At 38.6% G+C, this 20,744-nt stretch overlaps 1 protein-coding gene and 1 long non-coding RNA gene across 2 annotated transcripts in view; one reads left to right on the forward strand and one right to left on the reverse strand.

Moving 5' to 3' along the window:
• Positions 1–20,382, forward strand: part of nt5c2b (5'-nucleotidase, cytosolic IIb) — a 31,327-nt gene extending 10,945 nt beyond the window's left edge. Inside the window, exons 4-18 of the mRNA XM_086081902.1 lie at positions 9,454–9,571; positions 9,735–9,830; positions 9,971–10,062; positions 10,165–10,222; positions 10,702–10,795; positions 12,264–12,317; positions 12,418–12,501; positions 12,719–12,760; positions 12,903–13,010; positions 14,733–14,799; positions 14,872–15,042; positions 15,267–15,318; positions 15,955–16,015; positions 17,151–17,327; positions 18,625–20,382. Of these exons, the coding sequence (XP_085938028.1) occupies positions 9,454–9,571; positions 9,735–9,830; positions 9,971–10,062; positions 10,165–10,222; positions 10,702–10,795; positions 12,264–12,317; positions 12,418–12,501; positions 12,719–12,760; positions 12,903–13,010; positions 14,733–14,799; positions 14,872–15,042; positions 15,267–15,318; positions 15,955–16,015; positions 17,151–17,327; positions 18,625–18,861 (1,511 nt within the window). The 3' untranslated portion in view covers positions 18,862–20,382. The remainder of the gene's footprint in view (positions 1–9,453; positions 9,572–9,734; positions 9,831–9,970; positions 10,063–10,164; positions 10,223–10,701; positions 10,796–12,263; positions 12,318–12,417; positions 12,502–12,718; positions 12,761–12,902; positions 13,011–14,732; positions 14,800–14,871; positions 15,043–15,266; positions 15,319–15,954; positions 16,016–17,150; positions 17,328–18,624) is intronic.
• On the reverse strand, positions 3,840–7,005 carry LOC147170100 (uncharacterized). The gene is made up of 3 exons (XR_015095836.1): positions 6,661–7,005; positions 4,175–4,264; positions 3,840–4,096 (listed from the first exon to the last, which is right to left on the reverse strand). It is a non-coding gene; the product is annotated as an uncharacterized LOC147170100 (long non-coding RNA).
• Positions 20,383–20,744: the final 362 nt, after the last annotated feature.

Below are 20,744 nucleotides of genomic sequence, written 5' to 3' on the forward strand. Positions count from 1 at the left end.
GTCACGTGTGTTTGTGAAGTTCTTGAATGATGACTGCTTTGAGAAGAGGAATCACTCATAGCCCACCCTCTCAATTTGCAGTTCCATCTCAGCGTGCAAGTCGCTCAGCTGTTGACATGACTCTTTTTATGGGGGCTCATAACGAAGTGTCAATGTTTGCGATCACGTATCCATGGAGGGGCCGTCAGCTTTTGACCCCGGAGTTTATACTGTATTTCATGTATGCATATAAAGGTGTTATTACATAGTTATTACGTAATGCTTTCATTGTTGGGGCAGTGTGGTGTCTTCGTGGTTAGTCTAGAGTTTGGGGTTCAAAACCTGGTTTGGCCCTTCTAATTAATTAATTAATTCTAATTAATTAATTCAATACTCAAAATTGTCAATAGTCTGAATGCTTGTTTGTTTGGGCCGGACAATCCATCAAAATTGTGATTTCTGTTTTTGCTTCTCACAATCTTTAAAATGTTGTAACGGAAGGAAAACGATTAATGTGTAGAACGACTGGTGCGTTTCCAAGTTGCCGACGTTGTGAAAGCAACCTGAATGCACCATGTTGCTTGCGTTGCAAGTAATGTTCATTTTGTTAACGAAAACTAAATAAAAATATTTTCATCAAGACTCTTTATTCACCGTACGAAAACCTCCATTAATAAACAATAATTGGGACTAAATAAGTATGCATTTTTGTAGACGAAAATGTAGCTTATTTTAATAAAGACTGGCGTCAAATCTATGGACATTTTAGTTCACGAACAAAGACAAATTATAATTTTGTAAAATCCTGTCTGCTAATCTGTCACTAACACACAGTGACACCCCCCTTTCAAATCTGCCGCTAGCAAGTGCAAAGTAACATTAATGCAACAGCTTCAAACAATGTTGATCCGACCGCTAACTAATGCTAGCTAACTTACTAGCTTGTAGCATGGAGTCATAATAGCCACTTGTTGATATAGTGTAATCGTGTATGAAGTTGTTTTAAAAAAAAATAAAATGAGAGAAAATTGTATGTTCTCGATTAGATGGAAATGTTCAATATTATCTGATGACAAAAAAATAAAAAATGGTGAAATGATCAGACTAAAAGTTTTGACAGTTTCTGTTGACAAAAATTAGATGAATAAAATTACGTTTTCTTGAACTAAAAAACACACTAAAATGCTCAACTTTATTCGTCGATTAAAAGATGACTAAATAAAAATGGGATGAGGTTGCCTAACTATGATAAAAACTAACAAGTGTGATTGAAATTGGACTAAAACTGAGACTAAATTAAAAAATTGCTGATCAAATCAACACTAGTTGCTGGCGTGTAATGTATGTGATTCGACTGTCAGTGAGCGTGATATCACGCTCATTAAGCATGAAAATGCAAGAGGAATTCACATTATATTAACAAGGCAATTTTGTACTTAACAAGAAATCGTTTTAGTAATGATGATTTCAATCCCAATTGGGATTCGTATTTTTTCCATAATCGTCCAATTACTTAAGTTGGGATAGGCTCCAGGTCATCTGCATAAATTAAATCAATTTAGGTTTTGTTGAGCAACTTTTATGGTACATACGTGATACTTGTACACATGCGGTACTATAAACAATTTCCAGCGGAATACATTACATTCAATTTTACAGCTAACTTTGAATGTTTCTTGAAGTCAACCATTTAAATGTCTCTTTTTGAGAGCAACATGTGAGAGCAACAACAAGTTAACATCAGTCAGCCTTATCTCACAGTTGCACTTTGATCCTCCAGAGGTGATAGAGAGGAACACGTGGCAGGTGTACCAAAGGGTTCGTCAGTCCTGTAATGATGAAACTTGAAGTTAAAAACAGGGATTCTCAGTCGTGTTACTTGCGTCTCTTCTAGCCTCGAGATCCACAAATGAGTGACGCGTCGTGAACTAACGTTACATGTGGTATATCTGTTTTTTTTCTTTTTTTAAATATATTTTTATTAAATTTTTTTGAAAACTTCGTGGGTGGCGGCCAGTTTACTTGGGTGGCCCGCCCAGGTATTAACATGTTGTGGGAAACACTGCACAGAAAACAAGTATAAATGTCAGCATTGATGGGTGTGTGTATGGCTGTCACTACTGACTGAATATTTTTAGAATTGATTATTCTATTGATTAATTGAATATTCAGATGTAATTTTATTTGCATTTAGGTTTGTTTATATGTCTTACTTTCATTAAACACAAAATATAATCACTTTTATTTCATGAAGGACAGTTAAAAAAACAACAACAGAATAATATATTACTGTTGAAAGGCTGAAATCAGGATTTGGACCATTTTAAGTTAAACAATGGCTGTAATTAATTACTTGATTATTAAAATACTCGTTGATTAATTTGATAATGAATCATTTGTTAATTAATCTTGACACCTCTGGTTCATTGTGCAGTCCCCTCCAAAAGTATTGGAACGGCAAGGTCAGTTTTTGTTGAATACTGAAGACATTTTGATTTTTGATCGGATGGATGGATGGATAGATGGATGGAAGCCTGCTTGTGTGTGTCTGTGCGTGAGGGAGTTAGTCATGTTCATCCTGTCAGTGGGAGAAATACGAGAAGTAAAATAATTCAAGAGAGTCAACTAACGACATCGTAAGCAACAGTCCCACCACTTCCGGTCCATACACCAAAGCCCTTTGTCGAGTTTGCTGTCAATAGTATGAAAATTACTGCCCGACGGTGCGGCTTTTGATGGAGCAACAGATCTACAAATAACTTGGCAGACTACTGTTAGAAGTCAGGTCAGCCAAAGTTGCACCTGAAAGTCAAATACGAATTATACATTGCAGTATTGCAAATAATCTTCTGTTTTTAAGTCTTTGCTTCTCTAAACCAATACCTCCCAATCAGTCGTTTAATAGCGCACAGGTACCGGTACATGGTTTAGCAAGCCTCGTCTTGCGATTATGTAATTAGATGGGCCTCACCTCATAAATGACAGTCCTAAAGACCAGCTTAAGATATGAAATGACATGCTAAATTGAGGTTTGTTCATGTCAAGGTCAACATGTTGAAAATGACCTGGCAGTGAACTAGGGAAAGCGAGAATGGTGATCAGAGAGGTAACCGAGGGCAAACAACTCTTAAAATAGGTTTCTTTGTAGCGCCCCTGAGCTTCGGGAAGAATATGACGAGAGCAGGGAGGAAGAGGAGGGGCTGGAAAGGCAATGTAATTGGTGTGCGCTACCGCTCTGGGCAGAGGGCCCAGACCCTCTGTTTACTGAAGGACCACAGCTGGGGCTGAGAGACAGATGGAGGATTGAGCTGCAAAAGGTGACGTGGTTCTAATACAGAAACAGGCTCAGGATTAGTCAGCTTGAAAAACAACAGGACCAGTACTAATTTAAAGCATCAATCTGGACAAAATTATTGGCACCCCTCTGTTAGTGAAATTATAATAATTGATAGTAATAATGTAATAGTAAAATAAATAATAATAGTAATAATACAAAAAAAAATCATATTAACCAATGAAAAACAGAGGAGAAGTCAACCCCCCCAAAAATTATTGACTATAATATGTTGCAGCCCCACTAGTCTTGATATGGTATTCTGGTTCCTATTGTGTTAGTGGATTATGAGTTAAGCAGCAAAATCCAGGTTTTTATCAATATCAGACGGAGGCCATTTTGCCACTTCTTGTCGAGTGAAAATGGCATCACAGTTGCTCAGGTCTCAGGTAAAATCCAATCATAGCTCAGCTCCAAAGTGAGCTGTGATTGGTTGTTACCTAAGCCCTGAGCATCTGTGATGTCATCAACAGTTGACAGCAACTGGCAAAATGGCTGCCCCCTGAGATGGATAAAAACGGCTGGATTTTGCTTCATAACTCATATTCCTCAAATGTAATATTGATCAGAATGTCATGTTTAGCTTAGTAAGGTCACATATAACATATTATTGTCAAGCAATGTTTAAAGTTGACTTCAAAATCATAATAATAATCCAAGGTTAAGGTACATCAGTGTCAGTTCGCAGTCGTATCATCCGTCAGTGTTTGAGTCAAAGTGGACTTGATGGGAGATGATCAAAAAGGCCAAACTGCATCATAACAACGCTTCTGAGAGATTGTCCTATGGACAGGAGAAAAAAATGAACTTTTGGGCAAGCCGCATCAGCTGTATGTTCACAGATGCAAAAATGAAGCATACCAAGAAAACAACTGTCCCTACTGTGAAACATGGAGGAGGCACTGTTATGCTCTGGGGCTGCTTTGTTGCATCTGGCACAGACTCTTGAATCTGTGCAGGGTACAATAAAAAAAATCTCAAGACTATCAAGATACTCTTGAGAGAAATGTGTTGTCCAGTGTCATAAAGTTTGGTCTCAGTCGCAGGATAATGACCTAAAACACAGCAAGAAACACCTGGCAGAAAATAATCGGCCCTGGCATTTTGACTTGGGGCTTAGAGCTTTGTAACTGAAAAATCATTTTAACTCATTCACTGCCATTGACGGCTATAGACGTAAAAAAATAATTTGAACTATTTCTATTAGTTTAACTAACTAACTAACGAACTATTTGTATTAGTTTAACTTTTTCCCCCACTTTTGTTAACAAGAGTATGAAAATCTAGAAAAAAATGATTGTACATTTAGAACAGATATAAATCGTGAGTTAACTAGTGAAATCATGCAATTAATTACGAAAAAATTTAAGCGCCTGACGCCCCTAATTTTTAATATTATTTTCTTTTTTTCTTAAAAAAATAAAATAAAATTCATTTTTTAAATGTTTTTTATTTTTAATTATCTTTTCTTTTTTCTTTTCTTCTTTTTAATTGATTAATAAAAAATTAGGGGTATCAGGCGATTATTTAAAAAAAATCATAATTATTGCATGGCTTCACTAGTTAACTCACGATTAATCACACATTTTATATCTGTTCTTAACTTTTTGACCGCCATAAACGTTATAAAACGTTTAGCAAAAACCTACGGAGGGGCGCCGAGGACGTTAAAAGACGTTTACTATGTTTTTTGGGGGTTTTTTTTGGATACGGGTGGAGGAAAGCCTGTGTATCAAGTATCAAGCAGATCTAGTTAGTTTAATGACTCGTTTTGGCCCCTAGATGGCAGCGATGACTCTCTTTGCACAAGGTTGGGTGGGCCGCCCACCGTGGGCGTCAGTAGAAGACGTGAGGCGGAGCTAGAGTGTTGAGGGGACAATGGCTGATGATACAACAATGGCTGATGAAGCAACAATGGCGACCGGTTGCAAGCAGCTCACGCTTGAGCATTTTTTGCAAAGACGGAAAGCATCGATCAATACTAAAAAACGCATTGATGTCGACGATGATGATGATGACTCCGAGCTTGACGCCAAAGTTGGAAGCCTTGACGCGACCGTTATGATCACGTAGTAAGCCTCACCGGCTAGCGCTGCTAACGCCGGAAAACGCGCAGCCGACCGGGTACTTCTGCACAAGCGGACATTCGATCGGACAATGAAGAGTACCCCGAGTCCAATGCATATTCATCGGAGGAGCGGGTACAGTCTGATCACGGAGAAGACACTGGTTCTGGACTACGATGCCACCATGAATGGAGTGGATAAGATGGATCAGAACATCTCTTACCACCCGGTATAGCAACTGTAGTGCATGAGGAAGCCAGACGTAACACCACCGTAACGTAACCGTAACATGATCCTGATATTAGACTTTATGGCAACACACACTGCAGTATATACTTGCTATTCCCCGGAAAAAACGGCCTGCAAGAAAGTGCAGCTTCTGCATGCGAAGAGGCAATCGCAGTGAAACTAATCTGTTGTGCAAATCCTGTTGCGTCTTCTTGCACGCAGGGGAGTATTTCACAAAAAGAAAAACTGTCGTTGAAACATCCACATAATTGTAAATAGTACCACAGTTGCACACATTTGTAAATAGTTTGCCAAATTGTTGTCAAATTGTTACACTGTTGAATGTAAATAAACGTATTTTGCTATCAAAAAACACTTTTTCATTCTTGGTGGTAGTGTTTTATAGAAGTAAAGCACTATTTAGGTGTTTGTGGCATAATTCATGTACACAAAGAAGTGTAAAATTCACTAGAGTGCATGAAATAATATAGTTCCACTAAAAGCTTGATTTCTCCGTATTTTGGTCCAAAACAAGCGCATTTGGTTGAAACTAACCATTTTCTATTGTTGATTACTAAAGAACGGAATAAGGTAGAAACAAACTTTTTTTTCTAATGAAATCTTTCATTTGGTAGTATGTGTGTTTCCATAGTCCAAACAGAACATTTTCTGTGGACCTTGAAAGATCAGTCAAAATGCTTAAATCGGCTGGCACTGACAGCATCCCTTTTCTGAAAACGTCTGGCAGTCAAAGAGTTAATGTACAATAAAAAAATTCTAGGTTTTCATACTCTTGATAACAAAATAAATAGTTCAAATGAATTTTTGACGTCTATAGCCGTCAATGGCAGTGAATGAGTTAATAACCTGGCCATTTTGTTTGCTTGCTACTGTAATATTTGACACCATACAAGCAGAAAGGGCAGAAGCTACAGCATTTAGCTTTTGTTATTTTCTTTTGTACCATCCTTCCAAACAAACCCACCAGGAGCCAGGAAGGCAGCCATCAACACAAGCACATTCTCCATTTTATATTTATAACATGTGACATACCCTTGTCCCCGCCGTGTCAGATAGCATTTTAATCCTCCGCCGGCCTTTTTCTGAGCCTCGTCTTAGTTCTAGTTTAGTCCTGGGGCAAGTATGTAACTGTTGGCGAGGATGAGAGTGGACTCATCAACCTGCTCATCCATATTCCACTGAAAGTTGGGCCAAAGCTCGTTTTCACACCTGATCAAGTGTCCTTGTTGATTCATGTGCAGAACAGCCTGGCTTGTGTTGATACGAACACACATGGAAGTACAATGTGCGTGCGTGTGCACGTGTGAAGGCCAGGGGCTTCGTGAGACAGTAGGAACGCGTTGGTATCAAAAGAGTGAATCAACACAGCACAATCCGGAGTGGATCATTTCACTTTATGAAGTCGCTTTGTACTTTCAATCTAATGTTTTATGTTGCCATGGAAGCATAATAACAAGATCATACATAACATCAGAGCCAGCTGGGTGCTTGGTACAAGTGTATGGTAGCGTATCATGGTGTTTAGTCAGTACATCATGATCACTTTTACCGATAGATACCATGTGTGTTTTGACTGAGCAAGGCATTGCTGCATCAAGGTGGCCAAAATACACAGATGATCATTTAGAGCAGGGTTCGCCATTTCTGGTCCAGGAGGTCCGCAGCCCTGCAGGTTAGACGTTTCCGCCTACCAACTCACTTGATAAGATCAGGATCGTTATCAGGCATGCTGGTGAGCTGATTATATGAATCAGGTTTGCTCGTGGGCGGAAACATCTCAAACCTGCAGGACTCTAGACCTCGGGAGCAGGACTTGGTGAACCCTTGGCTTAGAGCATTAGAGCATGATTAGCTAATATAACACAGGTAATGTCACTTCTGTATTTATACAGTGAAAGAAGAAGGAGTTAAAAACACCTTGGAATATTAATTGATGAATCCCTTAACTTTAAATCGCATGTACTGTGCCTTGTAAAAAAAGCTAAAGCTGAATTTTTACTTTAGAAATAAGCTGTTTTTCTTTTAATGTAAAAAAGTGTCTTGTCGCTGCAACTTTTTTACCTGTTTTCGACTATGGTGATCTTTTATATATGCATGCCTCTGCGCAGTGTCTCCATCAAATAGATACTCTTTATCATGCATCCCTGAGGGTTATTACAAATTGTAAAGCTCTGACTCTCTGGGTCGAATGGCCTGCATATTCGACCCGCAGACCAACTCACTGGCACACCTTTATTTATAAGGCAATTCTTGGGCTGCTTCCCCTCTATCTTTGTGTTTTTATAAGGCAGAGAAGCACCGGACAGTATTCATTGCGTTCGCAAGACCTCTTTTTGTTCTCTGTACCAAACGTATGGACAGAAATTGGTAAAAAAAAACTTTTGGGTACTCAGCACCATTAGCCTGGAGTCTTCTGCAGAATGACTTAAAGCTCAAAGAACTGGTGTCCTTAAATGTTTTTAAATCTAAATTGAAAGACATGGAAACAGCTTCCATACAGTGTCGATGTTTTTAGCTTGGCTGTTTGAACAATTGTATTGATCGTTTAATCCAAAATGTTGTACTTTGTACCTTTATTTCATTTTATTTGTCCCACTCTGTACTGTATGTCTGTAACTTTGTGTTCTTTTGTTGCTGCCTGTCTTGGCCAGGTCTCTCTTGAAAAAGAGGTTTTTAATCTTAATGGGACCAACCTGGTTAAATAAAAGTTAAATGAAAAAAATGTTTTTGAAGTATTTTCAGTATAAATGTAATGCATATTTTTGAGTCCAGAATAATGTGTTTGAACAAATCTCATTAATTGAATAACTTTTTTAAACACATTTTTTAAACTTCACGACTAATTGATGTCCATTATAAATGCATTGAGACTGGGAAAGCGTTATGTTAAAGCTTAGCTTTAACTGCAATTGCAGTGTTGCGCCATTATGGAGGCGCTATATCAACAACAGTGCACCGGAAAGTCCTGAAGCAACAACCTGAATAAGAAACAGCTTTCTTTTTTTTTTAAACTTTAATGTACCGAAGAAGAAACAGATCATGGTTGGGAGGTGGCACGCTCCAGCCATCGCCAAAGTCATAAAAACGCAGTATATACACTAAACATAATAGTGTTTTACAACATCGCTAAACTATATTTACAATTTAATATGTACTAGTGGATGAGTTTTTAATGATTGCAAAAGTTAATATCAACTTTGTATTCATATAATTTCTAATTTCTAGTCCCTGATCGTAAAATGGCTGTAGGAGGGCGGCCGATAAGGGTATAGGTCACTGCCGCGAGTACCGATACCTTAAAATAAGACTAGTATTGGCACCGTTACCAATACCTGGTATCGGCAGTCACCCATCATAGTCAGGATGATACCACCTCTGCCTCATTTTGAGCCAGGAAAAACCCTGAGTCTGCTTCCAAATAAGGAAGTAACAGATGTCATGCGCTGCAGAGCAAGGCAAGCATTTTCTGCTTTTGTTTTGTTTGGCATTTCTGGCCTGGGACAGCTATTTCTGTAATGTGTGAACTCTGACCTTAGTTGTGCCTGGAAGAAAGTGTGTGACATGACGGGCGAAAAGCCATAGACGACAAATGGACCCACAATTTGTATGTAGGGTTGCTATCACCTGTGTACTGCTGATGACGGCTGCAGACAGAAGATAGCAACCAACAAATCGGAGTTAATGAAAAAAATAGCTTTTGAAGGGCGATTTCGGGCAGGCGTAACATACGTACGTACATGTTAATCTCGAGAAATGACGACAAAATATAGAACTGTAATTGCGTTGTCCTGTTGACTAACTGAGAATTGCGTGTTTGCTTTCTAGTGTATAAATCACCCGAGTATGAATCGCTTGGATTTGAGCTTACAGTGGAGCGGCTGGTTTACATCGGTTACCCACAGGAGCTCTTCAGCTTTGTCTACGATCCATCCTTTCCTACCAGGTGGGCCCAACTTTCACTTCTTTGGCATCTCTTGAGACCTCTGTATGACCTTGACTTGGCTAGCGCTAATGTAAAGAGCAGCGGGGCAAGTGATATTGAGTCTCAAATAAAATGAACTGAATTGAGAAATGACAGCCGTTAACAGTACTTTTTTCACTTCCAGGGGCCTTGTATTTGACACTATGTATGGGAACCTGTTGAAGGTCGACGCCTACGGTAATATACTGGTCTGCGTCCATGGATTCAACTTCCTCAGAGGGTGAGGCTTCTGAACATTCATCTCTCCTCGTCTCTGAGGAAGATTGTTAGTAACACTGTCAGGTTTGTGGCCTCATACGGTATGTGTGCCTGCATCACGACCCTCACAAGCTAATCTGAATGGGGTTCCATTTTCCCCAGCCCTGAGATCCGAGAGCGCTACCCAAACAAGTTCATTCAAAGAGATGATACAGAGCGCTTTTATATTCTCAACACACTCTTTAACCTGCCAGGTACGGTGTTTTGCGCAACAATTGAGTGGGCTAATGACAAAAAATATCAGCGTGTGCGATGCGTGATGTTGTGTGACGGACATTGTTATTTTATTTTTTTAGAGACCTACCTCTTTGCGTGCCTAGTGGATTTCTTCTCCAACTGTGATCGATACACAAGGTACGAAACTGATTATGACAATAAATGTCATGCCATGCAGCAAGCTGCTGGGCGCTGCATGTGAAGTGACTCAAAACAACCTTGGACAAAAGAAACTCCTGCTTGCATGGAAGTCAAGCAGTCAATAAATACATTTTGCTTTTCCCTATTTGTAAAACTAAAACTTTAGAAAGAGGGAGAAAAGTGAAATCAACATTGGATGCTAGTATTAGCGGCGTGTCCAATGTCCTGTACATTTCTTGAGAATGTTGCATGGTTTTTGTCCTCTGAAACCTGGTTGTTGGTCTTTTAGGGGAAGAATGCTTTCCTGTTTGGCTGGGGACCCCTCCATCAAGGGAAGGCTATCCCATTTAAAAGCAAACGAGCAAAAAGACAAACCAAGAAAAAAAATATAGAAATGTTTTGGAAAACCTTCTTGTAAATATTCGTCTTGTACAACAGCCGTATATATGTGCGTGCGTCTGCTCCTTCCTCCTCAGCTGCGAAACCGGCTTTAAAAACGGCGACCTCTTCATGTCGTACAAGAGCATGTTCCAGGACGTTCGCGATGCTGTTGACTGGGTCCACTTCAAGGTATGGTATGCCGTATGTGGAAGCTGCAGTGGCAAAAATAACAAAGTATGTGAACCCTGCTCTGTAAAACCTGATGAGTTAGTTCCACTCAAATGGGTTTGAGGAAACCAGTTCCAACGATTCCATCCAGCCATCCATTTTATGATTCTTTCAAGTTTAATACAATAACACAAACAACTTAAATATTACCCCAAAAATATTTGATTTGACCCCAAATAACTCATATTTATTAAGTAACACAAGTGAATTAAGTTTTGCTCATTATGCAAAGTAAAAAGGGGAAGAAAAAAAAAGAATGATCAGCATTAAAATACTCCAAAATTTAACATCTGAGATATTATTACGTTCTGTTATTTTATTATTATTTTTGAAGATGTACTGTTGGGATTTACATTGTATGAAATGACCTGTGTTTCTAACTAAATTGGTCAGAAAATGTAATATCTTCATCAAGTCACAGTCACAGTACTACTACACAGAAGGAAGCAAACACGTAGAGAGGAAAAGACTGAGAAAACAAAACTACACCCTGCCTGGTGAGTTATTTTGATAAACACATCAGCTATTGCTGTGTTTTTTTTTTACAGGGCTAAATTATATAATTTCTACCTACATTATTCACTAATCACTTATTTTCATATTTAAGTGTTATGCTCAAGTAGCATGTTGAGACTATTTATTCACATGCCTGTTTAACATTTAATAATAATTTAGATGCATACCATCGAAAATAATTAATATGGATATGATGACCTACTTTCCTATGGAATGAATGCGTATTTTTGCGATTTTATGCTGTTATTGTGGTGGACCAAACATGGACAAGGACACCAGGTGTTTCAATTTTAGACAAAGAAATCCATTTAATGAAAGCAGAAAAAAAAAGATTTAACAAAAATTCAATTATCAACTAATAATCAAAATCAACTTTAACATAACCAAACTCAAACCAGACTGACCTACAGACAAACAACTCGGGTAGCTTAAATGGGGGTGGACTAACCTAAATGAACACAAGAGGGAGGTATGACAGCAAATCAAACAAAATTGCCAACTTAATTAAATATGGGGAAAAATAAGCAAAAATAAATATATCAACACTAAACAAGTGAAAACTAAAATGCATTTACTGCTGTCAACTTAACTGTGTTTCAGTACCTGTTAAGTGTCACAGTTTGCCTGGATGGATCATGTTCATGATGCACATAATCACCTACTGGTGGCAATAGAGAAAATCAATTTTAGGAGTTAGTCTTTTATGTACAGCAGTAGTTCAACCTCATTTCACATAGTTGAGCTTTCACATCTGGTTAATTTGGTTAGTAGTTGAGGGAGTATAGTATGTAGGCAGCACGTTTGGTTGTACTGTATGTGACTAAGAATATCGTATATAGTATATATATATATATATATATATATATATAGTATATAGTATATAGTATAAGTTTTTATGTCTTTTACATTTCAGGGGACACTGAAGGAAAAAACGGTGGAGAACCTTGAGAAGTATGTGGTGAAAGATGTAAGTCGTTTGTATTCATCAAGGCGACCCCTCGAATCTTTGAGGAGGCTTCTTTGTAAAGAGCTTTACCGTTCATTTTGTTTTTCTGCATTCCCTCCAGGGAAAGTTGCCTCTTCTCCTTAGCCGGATGAATGAAGTTGCCAAGGTGTTTTTGGCTACCAACAGTGACTACAAATACACTGATGTAAGGAAGGCCATTAATATTCGCACCATGAGCCACACCGGCTACTTGTTGGCTAAAGCACAACTGTATAGTCACCAGTCACAATTTATTTATTTACTGCAATAATAATCATTTTGAATAGACGCATTTGAGAGTTTTATTTATTTATTTATTTTTAAGATGGTAAAAAAATATCCATAAATTAAAACCCCCTTGATGGATTTTGCTTTGTTCACAGAAAATCATGACTTACCTGTTTGACTTCCCCCACGGTCCAAAGGTAAATATTCTCTTGTGTAAAACAAATCTATACAAGATAAGCAGGCTTGTATATTGAAGCCAGCCATCTTAAAAAAAATAAAAATAATAATCCATATGATTGTGTGACTTTCTGCATGTGCGTGTGTTTATGTCCACATCAGCCTGATACTTCACACCGACCGTGGCAGTCTTACTTCGACCTCATCCTGGTGGATGCCAGAAAGCCGCTCTTCTTTGGTGAAGGGACAGTCCTCCGACAAGTGGACACGGTGAGGAGACATCAAGCTCACAGTTTGATGACGCAATAGAAATGTACCAAATTTCAAATGAGTTAGTTTATTAATCGATCAAGCCATTCAATCTTCATTTAGACCCGGGATGCACTAAGAATTCGGCCACAGAGAAAAAAAAATGACCCAAAAGTGCATGTTGGGTTTTGGTCCAAAAGATGTTTGTCACCAAAACAACGAGGCTGAAACAGGATGTTGTGATAAAGTGTGATGCAAACAAAAACATTTTAAGGGACTGCTGATTGGGCTTAACATTAGCACTTATATAACAGGTCTGTATGCCAATGTGTGTGTATGCCAAAAAAAATTCTCAATAATGTCAGTGCTAAAATTCACCCCCCTAAAAAACTTAGAAGTGATTTAAGTTTGGGGGGGGGGGGTTACTAGTGTTTCCTGGTTTGCTTTGTCTACATCCTGTTGTGTTCAAATGATTTTTGAACATTTAGGCAAGTCTGTTTATTGTCTATTACGGTATATTTATTGTTTAAATAATTGGTTTTATTTATTGTTGTGTGTTCCAGTGGAATATTCTTGAGAATTAAGTTCTTCACTCTTAAAAATAATGTAATTCAATTACTACTAATATAGTGTCAAGTGACTATAGAGCAGGGGTCTGCAACCTGCTGCTCTTGAACCTTTAGTCCCTCTGCTGTGGCTCCCTGTGGACATATAAAAAAATTGTAAAAAGTAAAAAAAAAAAAAAATCTTACATATTAAAAAAAAAATTTTTTGATAAAATATTGCCTTACGATTGGCTGGCAACCAGTTCAGGGTGTACCCCGTCTACTGCCCGAAGCTCCAGTAAGGACAAGCGGTTAAGAAAATGGATGGCTGGATGGATAAAATATTCTTTAAATGAATTAATGACTTAGATTTTTTTTTAAGAATAATGAAATAATCAAAAAATGTCAGTCCAAATTTGTAAGTAAATGACACAAATGGTAGATGAAAAAGTTTTTAAGAAAATACCTAAACATGTCTAAAAAGTGACCTTAAAATAGGAAGAGGAAAAGCAGAAAATAACCATATAATGTTGACTATTCAATTTGCAAAAAAAGTCAGAAAAGAAAATGTTTAAAAAGTAACCATAAAATGTCCCAAAAAAAAGGAAGAAATCCCAAAAATGACTATTTAATGTCCACAAAATTGCAAAAAAAAAAAAAGAAAAACTGATTTTTTTTTAAAGGAAGAAAAGAAAACTATGTATAAAATGTCTTAAACCAAAAAAGTTTAATCCCCAAAAGTACCATAAAATGTCCACAAAAATGTCAAAAAAATTATAGCAAAAAGGCAGAAACAAGTGTTGAAAAATAGCCATAAAATGTCCAACAAATGAAGAAGTGAGGCAGAAAATTGCCAAAAATGTCAGAAATTTGACAAAAAGGCAGAAAAGGATTAAAATGCATGAACTATGTCTGAAAATTTTCACACACTCAAAATATCCCAAAACAAAAGACGAAAGGTAGAAGAAAATGAATGTCAATGGATGCTGCATATTTCCTGTTATGGTGCAGCTCTAATCCAGACCGATTTTTTGTTATTTATTTGACCTAAAATGGCTCTTTTGACAGGAAAGGTTGCTAACCCCTGCTATAGAGCAACCTCGAGGTTTTCTTTCTTTTTAAGTACAACTTTCCCGTGTGACGCATCGCGAAATTGTATCTAAAACCCGATGACTTATGTATTTGAAATTCTCCTCAGACCACAGGGCGACTCAAGATTGGCACCTACACAGGACCCCTGCAGCACGGTATTGTTTACTCTGGAGGTAAGACATCTCACGTGGTGTCAGGATGTTTTGCGGTCGCTCCCTGTGTGATGTCGCGATACTTCACCACAGGTTCCTCGGACATCGTGTGCGACTTGCTCGGGGCCAAAGGCAAAGACATTGTGTACATCGGGGACCATATCTTTGGAGACATACTCAAGTCCAAGAAGCGCCAAGGCTGGAGGACCTTCCTGGTCATACCTGAGCTTGCCCAGGAGTTGCACGTGTGGACCGACAAGAGCTGTGAGGCCGGGAGAAAAAAAAGAAAAAAAGAAGCTTTATGAACATATTTGTTCCATTGCATTTAGTGGAACTGAAATCTGCTTGGCCTTGACCAGCTGAAATAACATTGTAATGCGTAGCAGATGATAAAATGAGATTAGGCACATGACTTTTGACATAGTTATTGTCATGGTCATGCACATGAGCAGTGATGCTGATCATGTTTTGTTTTTTTCCTCTCTCAGCTTTGTTTGAAGAACTGCAAGGCCTGGATATTTTCTTGGCAGAACTCTACAAGTAAGACTCTCGAACTCTTCCAAACCTCTTGCGCTGATTCCACCGTTCTGCAGAATTCACATCTGTTTGTGTGTGGGCACGTTTATCACGAAGTCCTCGGGGTCGAGAGTGTGAAGTCTAAAGGAGTGGGCTGAAACGCTGCGTTTGCTAATGCGTCAGCCTCTTTAGCAAACTGATAACACCTCACCCACCCATTGTCTCCGATCTTAACTCATTCACTGCCATTGACGGCTATTGACGTCAAAAATTCATTTGAACTATTTCTATTAGTTTAACATGTTTTTCCACTTCTGTTAACAAGAGTATGAAAAGCTAGAAAAAATGTATTGTACACTTAGAACAGATATCAAATTTATGATTAATCGTGAGTTAACTATTGAAGTCATGCGATTAATTACAATAAAAAATTAGGAGCGTCGGGCAGTTAAAATCGTAATTAATTGCATGACTTCATGAGTTAACTCACGATTAATCACAAATTTTAAATCTGTTCTAAATGTACAATAAAAAAATTATAGGTTTTCATACTCTTGTTAATAAAAGTGGAGAAAAAAAATGTAGTTCAAATGATTTTTTGACGTCTATAACCGTCAATGGCAGTGAATGAGTTAATCACGTCACATTGTTCTCCCGCAGACATTTGGACAGCAGCAGCAACGAGAGGCCCGATATCAGCACAATCCAGAGAAGAGTCAAGGTACAGCTTTAATCGCCTCCGTTTCCATAACGACACGAGAGGACAGGGTCTGTCCCACATGCTGTCACATGTAGTGTGTGTTTGTTAAGCGTGATGTAACTCCGTCCAGTTTGTCTAAAAATGACTGCGTGCGGATGCTGGAAGATCACGCACTATTAACTCATTCACTGCGATTGACGGCTATAGACGTCAACAATTCATTTAAACTATTTCTATTAGTTAAAAAAAAAATTCTACCACTTTTGCTAACAAGAGTATGAAAACCTAGGAAAAAAATATTGTAAATTTAGAACAGATATACAATTTAATATAAAACTAGTAAAGGTTGTGACATCAAGTCCGGGCTTCGGCCTTCCTGGGTGGAGTTTGCATGTTCTCCCCGTGCTTGCGTGGGTTTTCTCCGGGTACTCCGGTTTCCTCCCACATTCCAAAAACATGCATGGCAGGTGAATTGTCCATAGGTGTGATTGTGAGTATGGTTGTTCGTCTCTGTGTGCCCTGCGATTGGCTGGCAAACAGTTCAGGGTGTACCCCGCCTACTGCCCGAAGCCAGCTGGGATAGGCTCCAGCAACCCCCGCGACCCTTGTGAGGACAAGCGGTACAGAAAATGGATGGATGGACTAGTGAAGTCATGTGATTAATTACAATTAAAAAATGTAATCGCCCGACGGGCCTAATTTTAAAAATATATATAAAAAATAAGGGCCGTTTAATCGTAATTAATCGCATGATAATTTTATATCTGTTATAAATGTACAATAAAAAAATTCTAGGTTTTCATAAAAAAGGAAATGAAAAAAATGTTTAACTAATAGAAATAGTTCACATGAATTTTTTACGTCTATAGTCGTCAATGGCAGTGAATGAGTTAATGGATAACCACACACACATTTGTCTATGTGGCCTATTCCTGTCTTGTCTGAACTTAAAAAGATGAAACAAAAATTACAACCAGACATTTTAGTTTAATTTGTATAATGAATTTAATTATAAAGAATATACGTTCAATTTTAGTTGAATTTTTATCATTGCTCTCCCCAAGCATCTCCTGCACATTATTATATCTGTGAGGTTGATCAACCCTGCTCTCTCCAGATCTACATTCACAAGTCGAGTTATTCTCCTCTTCTTCAGAAAGTCACCCATGACATGGACATGTGCTACGGCATGATGGGGAGCCTTTTCCGCAGCGGCTCCAGGCAGACTCTGTTTGCCTCCCAAGTGATGCGCTACGCCGACCTCTACGCAGCCTCCTTCATCAACCTGCTCTACTATCCGTTCAGTTACCTCTTCAGAGCCGCACACGTGCTCGTGAGTACGCACACCTGGGCGAGGGGGGGAATTGACACTCGCAGGAGCCGTACAGAAGGGCTGACTGTGGAGCTTAAAAGATTTAGCTTGAGATTCTTCATCACGTTAAGGGAGACTTTCCTTATTTAGCCATTTTCAGCAGTCAAAAAAACCGGCATATTTTGCCTGCAATTAATCGGATAACTTCATTATTTTTTATGTCTTATTGATACCGTTACAAAGGCAATTGTGCAACTTGCTGTCGACTGAAAAGGACTTCACAATGCTCAGGATTCGGGTAACAACCAATCACTGCTCAGTGTGCCAATGTCACATGACCAAACCCAGATAACAGGTGTTATTGATTGATTTATAGACAAAATATGAACATTTTGCTGCTGAAAGTGGCTAAATAAGTAAATGATCCCTTTAATCTTACACAGCCATACACACTTGTAATGTTTTAACCATCAGTTTTCTCTTAAAATAGCAACTGTGTTCTTGTAATGTTATTGTGATTTTTCTTTTCCCCCAACTTACTACTACTTTAGAAGAAAGTGACATAAGCGCTTTAGGTGTTTAGTTTGCATTGTAGCCTACTTATTTAAATATAAATAAAAAAGAGTGTAAGTCTGTTTTAAAAATAGCCCATCAGTGATTGGATACTGTGTCTTTCTAAGACAAATTTAAACAGAGGAAGAATAAACATTTATTTACTTATAAACTTAACATGTTACATGTTTCTAAATGTACCAATTTTTCTTTATTTTTGTTTAAAAACAAAATAGAACGCGTTACTTGAAAAAAATGCTCTTATTTCCCCAAATATTGAAACATTTTAGAGCTGTAATTGTAATACTTTGATATTTTTACTCATATCGGCTCATGCCTATTCATAAATGTTCCCGGTGTGACTGTGAAAGCTGCTCCTTGCTCTGCAGTGCGTGCACATTTGGACCAGTCATGCCGCCTGGTGGCAAACCAGAAGAGCTGCTAACAAAAACATTTTTGCCATCCAGCATAACATATCATTTAGGTATACATATAAGTGTTACACTAAAAATGCAAGTAAATGAATGTAAAATATTGTGATATGTATCGTATCGTGAGGTTGTTGGCAACACCCAGTCTCGTCATTCAGCTTGCCTCCCTCTCGCTATCTTATGCTAGCTTCTCCAGCTAGCGGCTCTTGTTAGCCCCTCCAGTGAGCTCTTGCTAGCCACTGTTGCTAACCGTTCCCGCTCGCTTCTGCTCGCTAGTCTGCTACTAACGGCTAAAGTTTTTTTTTTCTCCCCACTTCCGTCGATGTGCTCCTCAGATGCCCCACGAGTCGACGGTGGAGCACGCGCACGTGGACATCGACGCCGAGTCGCCGCTGGCCACGCGCAACCGCAACCACTGTAGCGACTGCAAAGAGTTGGAGTGCAAACGCAACCAGCTGACGCGCTCCTTCAGCGAGATCAAACCTCCCAACTTGTTCCCGCAAACCCCGCAGGAGATCACGCACTGCCACGATGAAGACGATGACGAGGAAGAAGAGGAAGAGGAGGAATGAAGTCGATTGAGGGTTTTCTAGTTTGCCTGTGTGTGTCCGTACTTGACAGACCAGCAGACAACAGGATCACACGACCGTCACACAACCGCACGCATGATGGCTCCTTCAAAAATGAAACGTGCTTTTTCATTGTTGTTTTTCGAAATCGATTCGACTCAAATTTTCAGTTGTCATCAGTAGACGGAAGACACTCCCCCACGTGACCTTTTCAGGCCATACTGTCGGGACAAGCCGGCTGGAAGCATGACGCGCGCGTGTCCGCACGCTATGCGCAGCAATCGGATGCATCACAATTGATTCTTTATGCAAAATGGGAACAACGTGCTTTTCGTTTGTTTGAGTTTCTTGACATTTTTCACGTGTTTTTTGCCAAAAGTGATGGGGTGGCCGTCGTCGACCTCTTATCCGGTTACCAAGCAACAATGACAACACAGTATACTGTATAACTGATCATTGCTATGACAACAGTGAAGTGGCGCTTCTGTAAATAGCTGTCAGGTGTAAGTAAACAGCTTAAGAAGCCAAGGGCAGTATTTTTTATAGGAAAATCTAACTTGAGTGTTGAATTTTATTTTATTTTTTGGACAACTTGGTGCAGTGCAAAGTTTGTCGCTCACGACATGCAGCCTCATTATGCAAAAGGACATGCAACGCATCCTGGGATCTCGCAAGCCGTTTGGGCTCATGCCGAGCCCAAACCGTTCAACTGAAGGAAAAAGGTCGATTGGAACCGTTGAACTTGTCGTTTTCTTTCATTTTGTTAACTTTGCAGCTTTTGCGATTCTTGCCTTTTTGTAATCCAGACACGCAAACGTACACGTATTAAATTAAATTACTGTAGGAAAAATGGCAAATCAGTAGCTTTTTTTTCTTTGTTTTATTTATTAATATAATTTTTACAAATAGGTGTATTTTATGGTTTAGCTGTGTCTTGAACTTTAAATGAAGTATTTGCTACTGAAGAGTTTGCCTAAATTTTAACATGATCGTGAGAAGAGATCTCGTTCTTTTTTTTTTAAGTGTTTGTTGACTGTAAGCATTTTGGGAATTTGTTCACTGCAGTTTACAAAGAACTGTTAAATCAAGCTGGAACTACAAAAAAATATATATATTGAAAATGTGAATAACATGTTAAACGCTGTAAGGAATTGTTAGTTGTAATCAACAACTTTTGGGATTATTTTTATTTTTCTAAACTAGCATATGAAAGGGTCTCTCTTTATAGAACTGTAAATGGAACGTCGTGTTGCCTCCCATTGGTTCTTCGTTTTTGTATCACACCGCACAGGCTTTGAGCATTTTGACAATGAGTTAACTGAAGTCAATGCGTTTTCCTGCTGTCACGATGCCCTGAATGCATCCTTGTTAGCAGTGTGTGATGTCACTGCCATCTCTCATTTTCGAAACTACGCTTGTCTTTCATTTTTATGCAGATCCTTTTACGTTTTCGTGCTCGTGCTATTTTTTGTGCACGGAAGGAAATGACCTACAAATGTATAATAAACATAGTTTTTTCACAGATTTGTCTTCTTTTCTGTAGCCCAAGTCACGCACACGCACTAGTGTAGCCTTCACTTAATCTATAGCATGCATGTTTTTTAAATGTGGGTGGGAGCATGAGGAAATATGTAAACCCGTCACAAGAAGGCCCGTGTCGACTGTCGTGATTCAAATCCAGAACTTTTCATCTATGAGACTGAAGGTATATTTAACATTGTATATAATTATGATATATTGGGTCACATGGATTACTTGAGGGCCTGTTCTAAAAAAAAAAATAGCTTGCCAGTGATGGGACATTGTGATTTTCTAGGAATGTTGAAATGAATTGAGGTAGCTTTTAAAAAGGTTGGTGACCCTTGTTAAAATATGTAGCCAATGAT

The sequence above is a fragment of the Leptonotus elevatus genome, chromosome 8 (assembly GCF_054856555.1).
Source record: "Leptonotus elevatus isolate MCC_2025b chromosome 8, RoL_Lele_1.0, whole genome shotgun sequence".
In the NCBI taxonomy this organism is placed as follows: domain Eukaryota; kingdom Metazoa; phylum Chordata; class Actinopteri; order Syngnathiformes; family Syngnathidae; genus Leptonotus; species Leptonotus elevatus.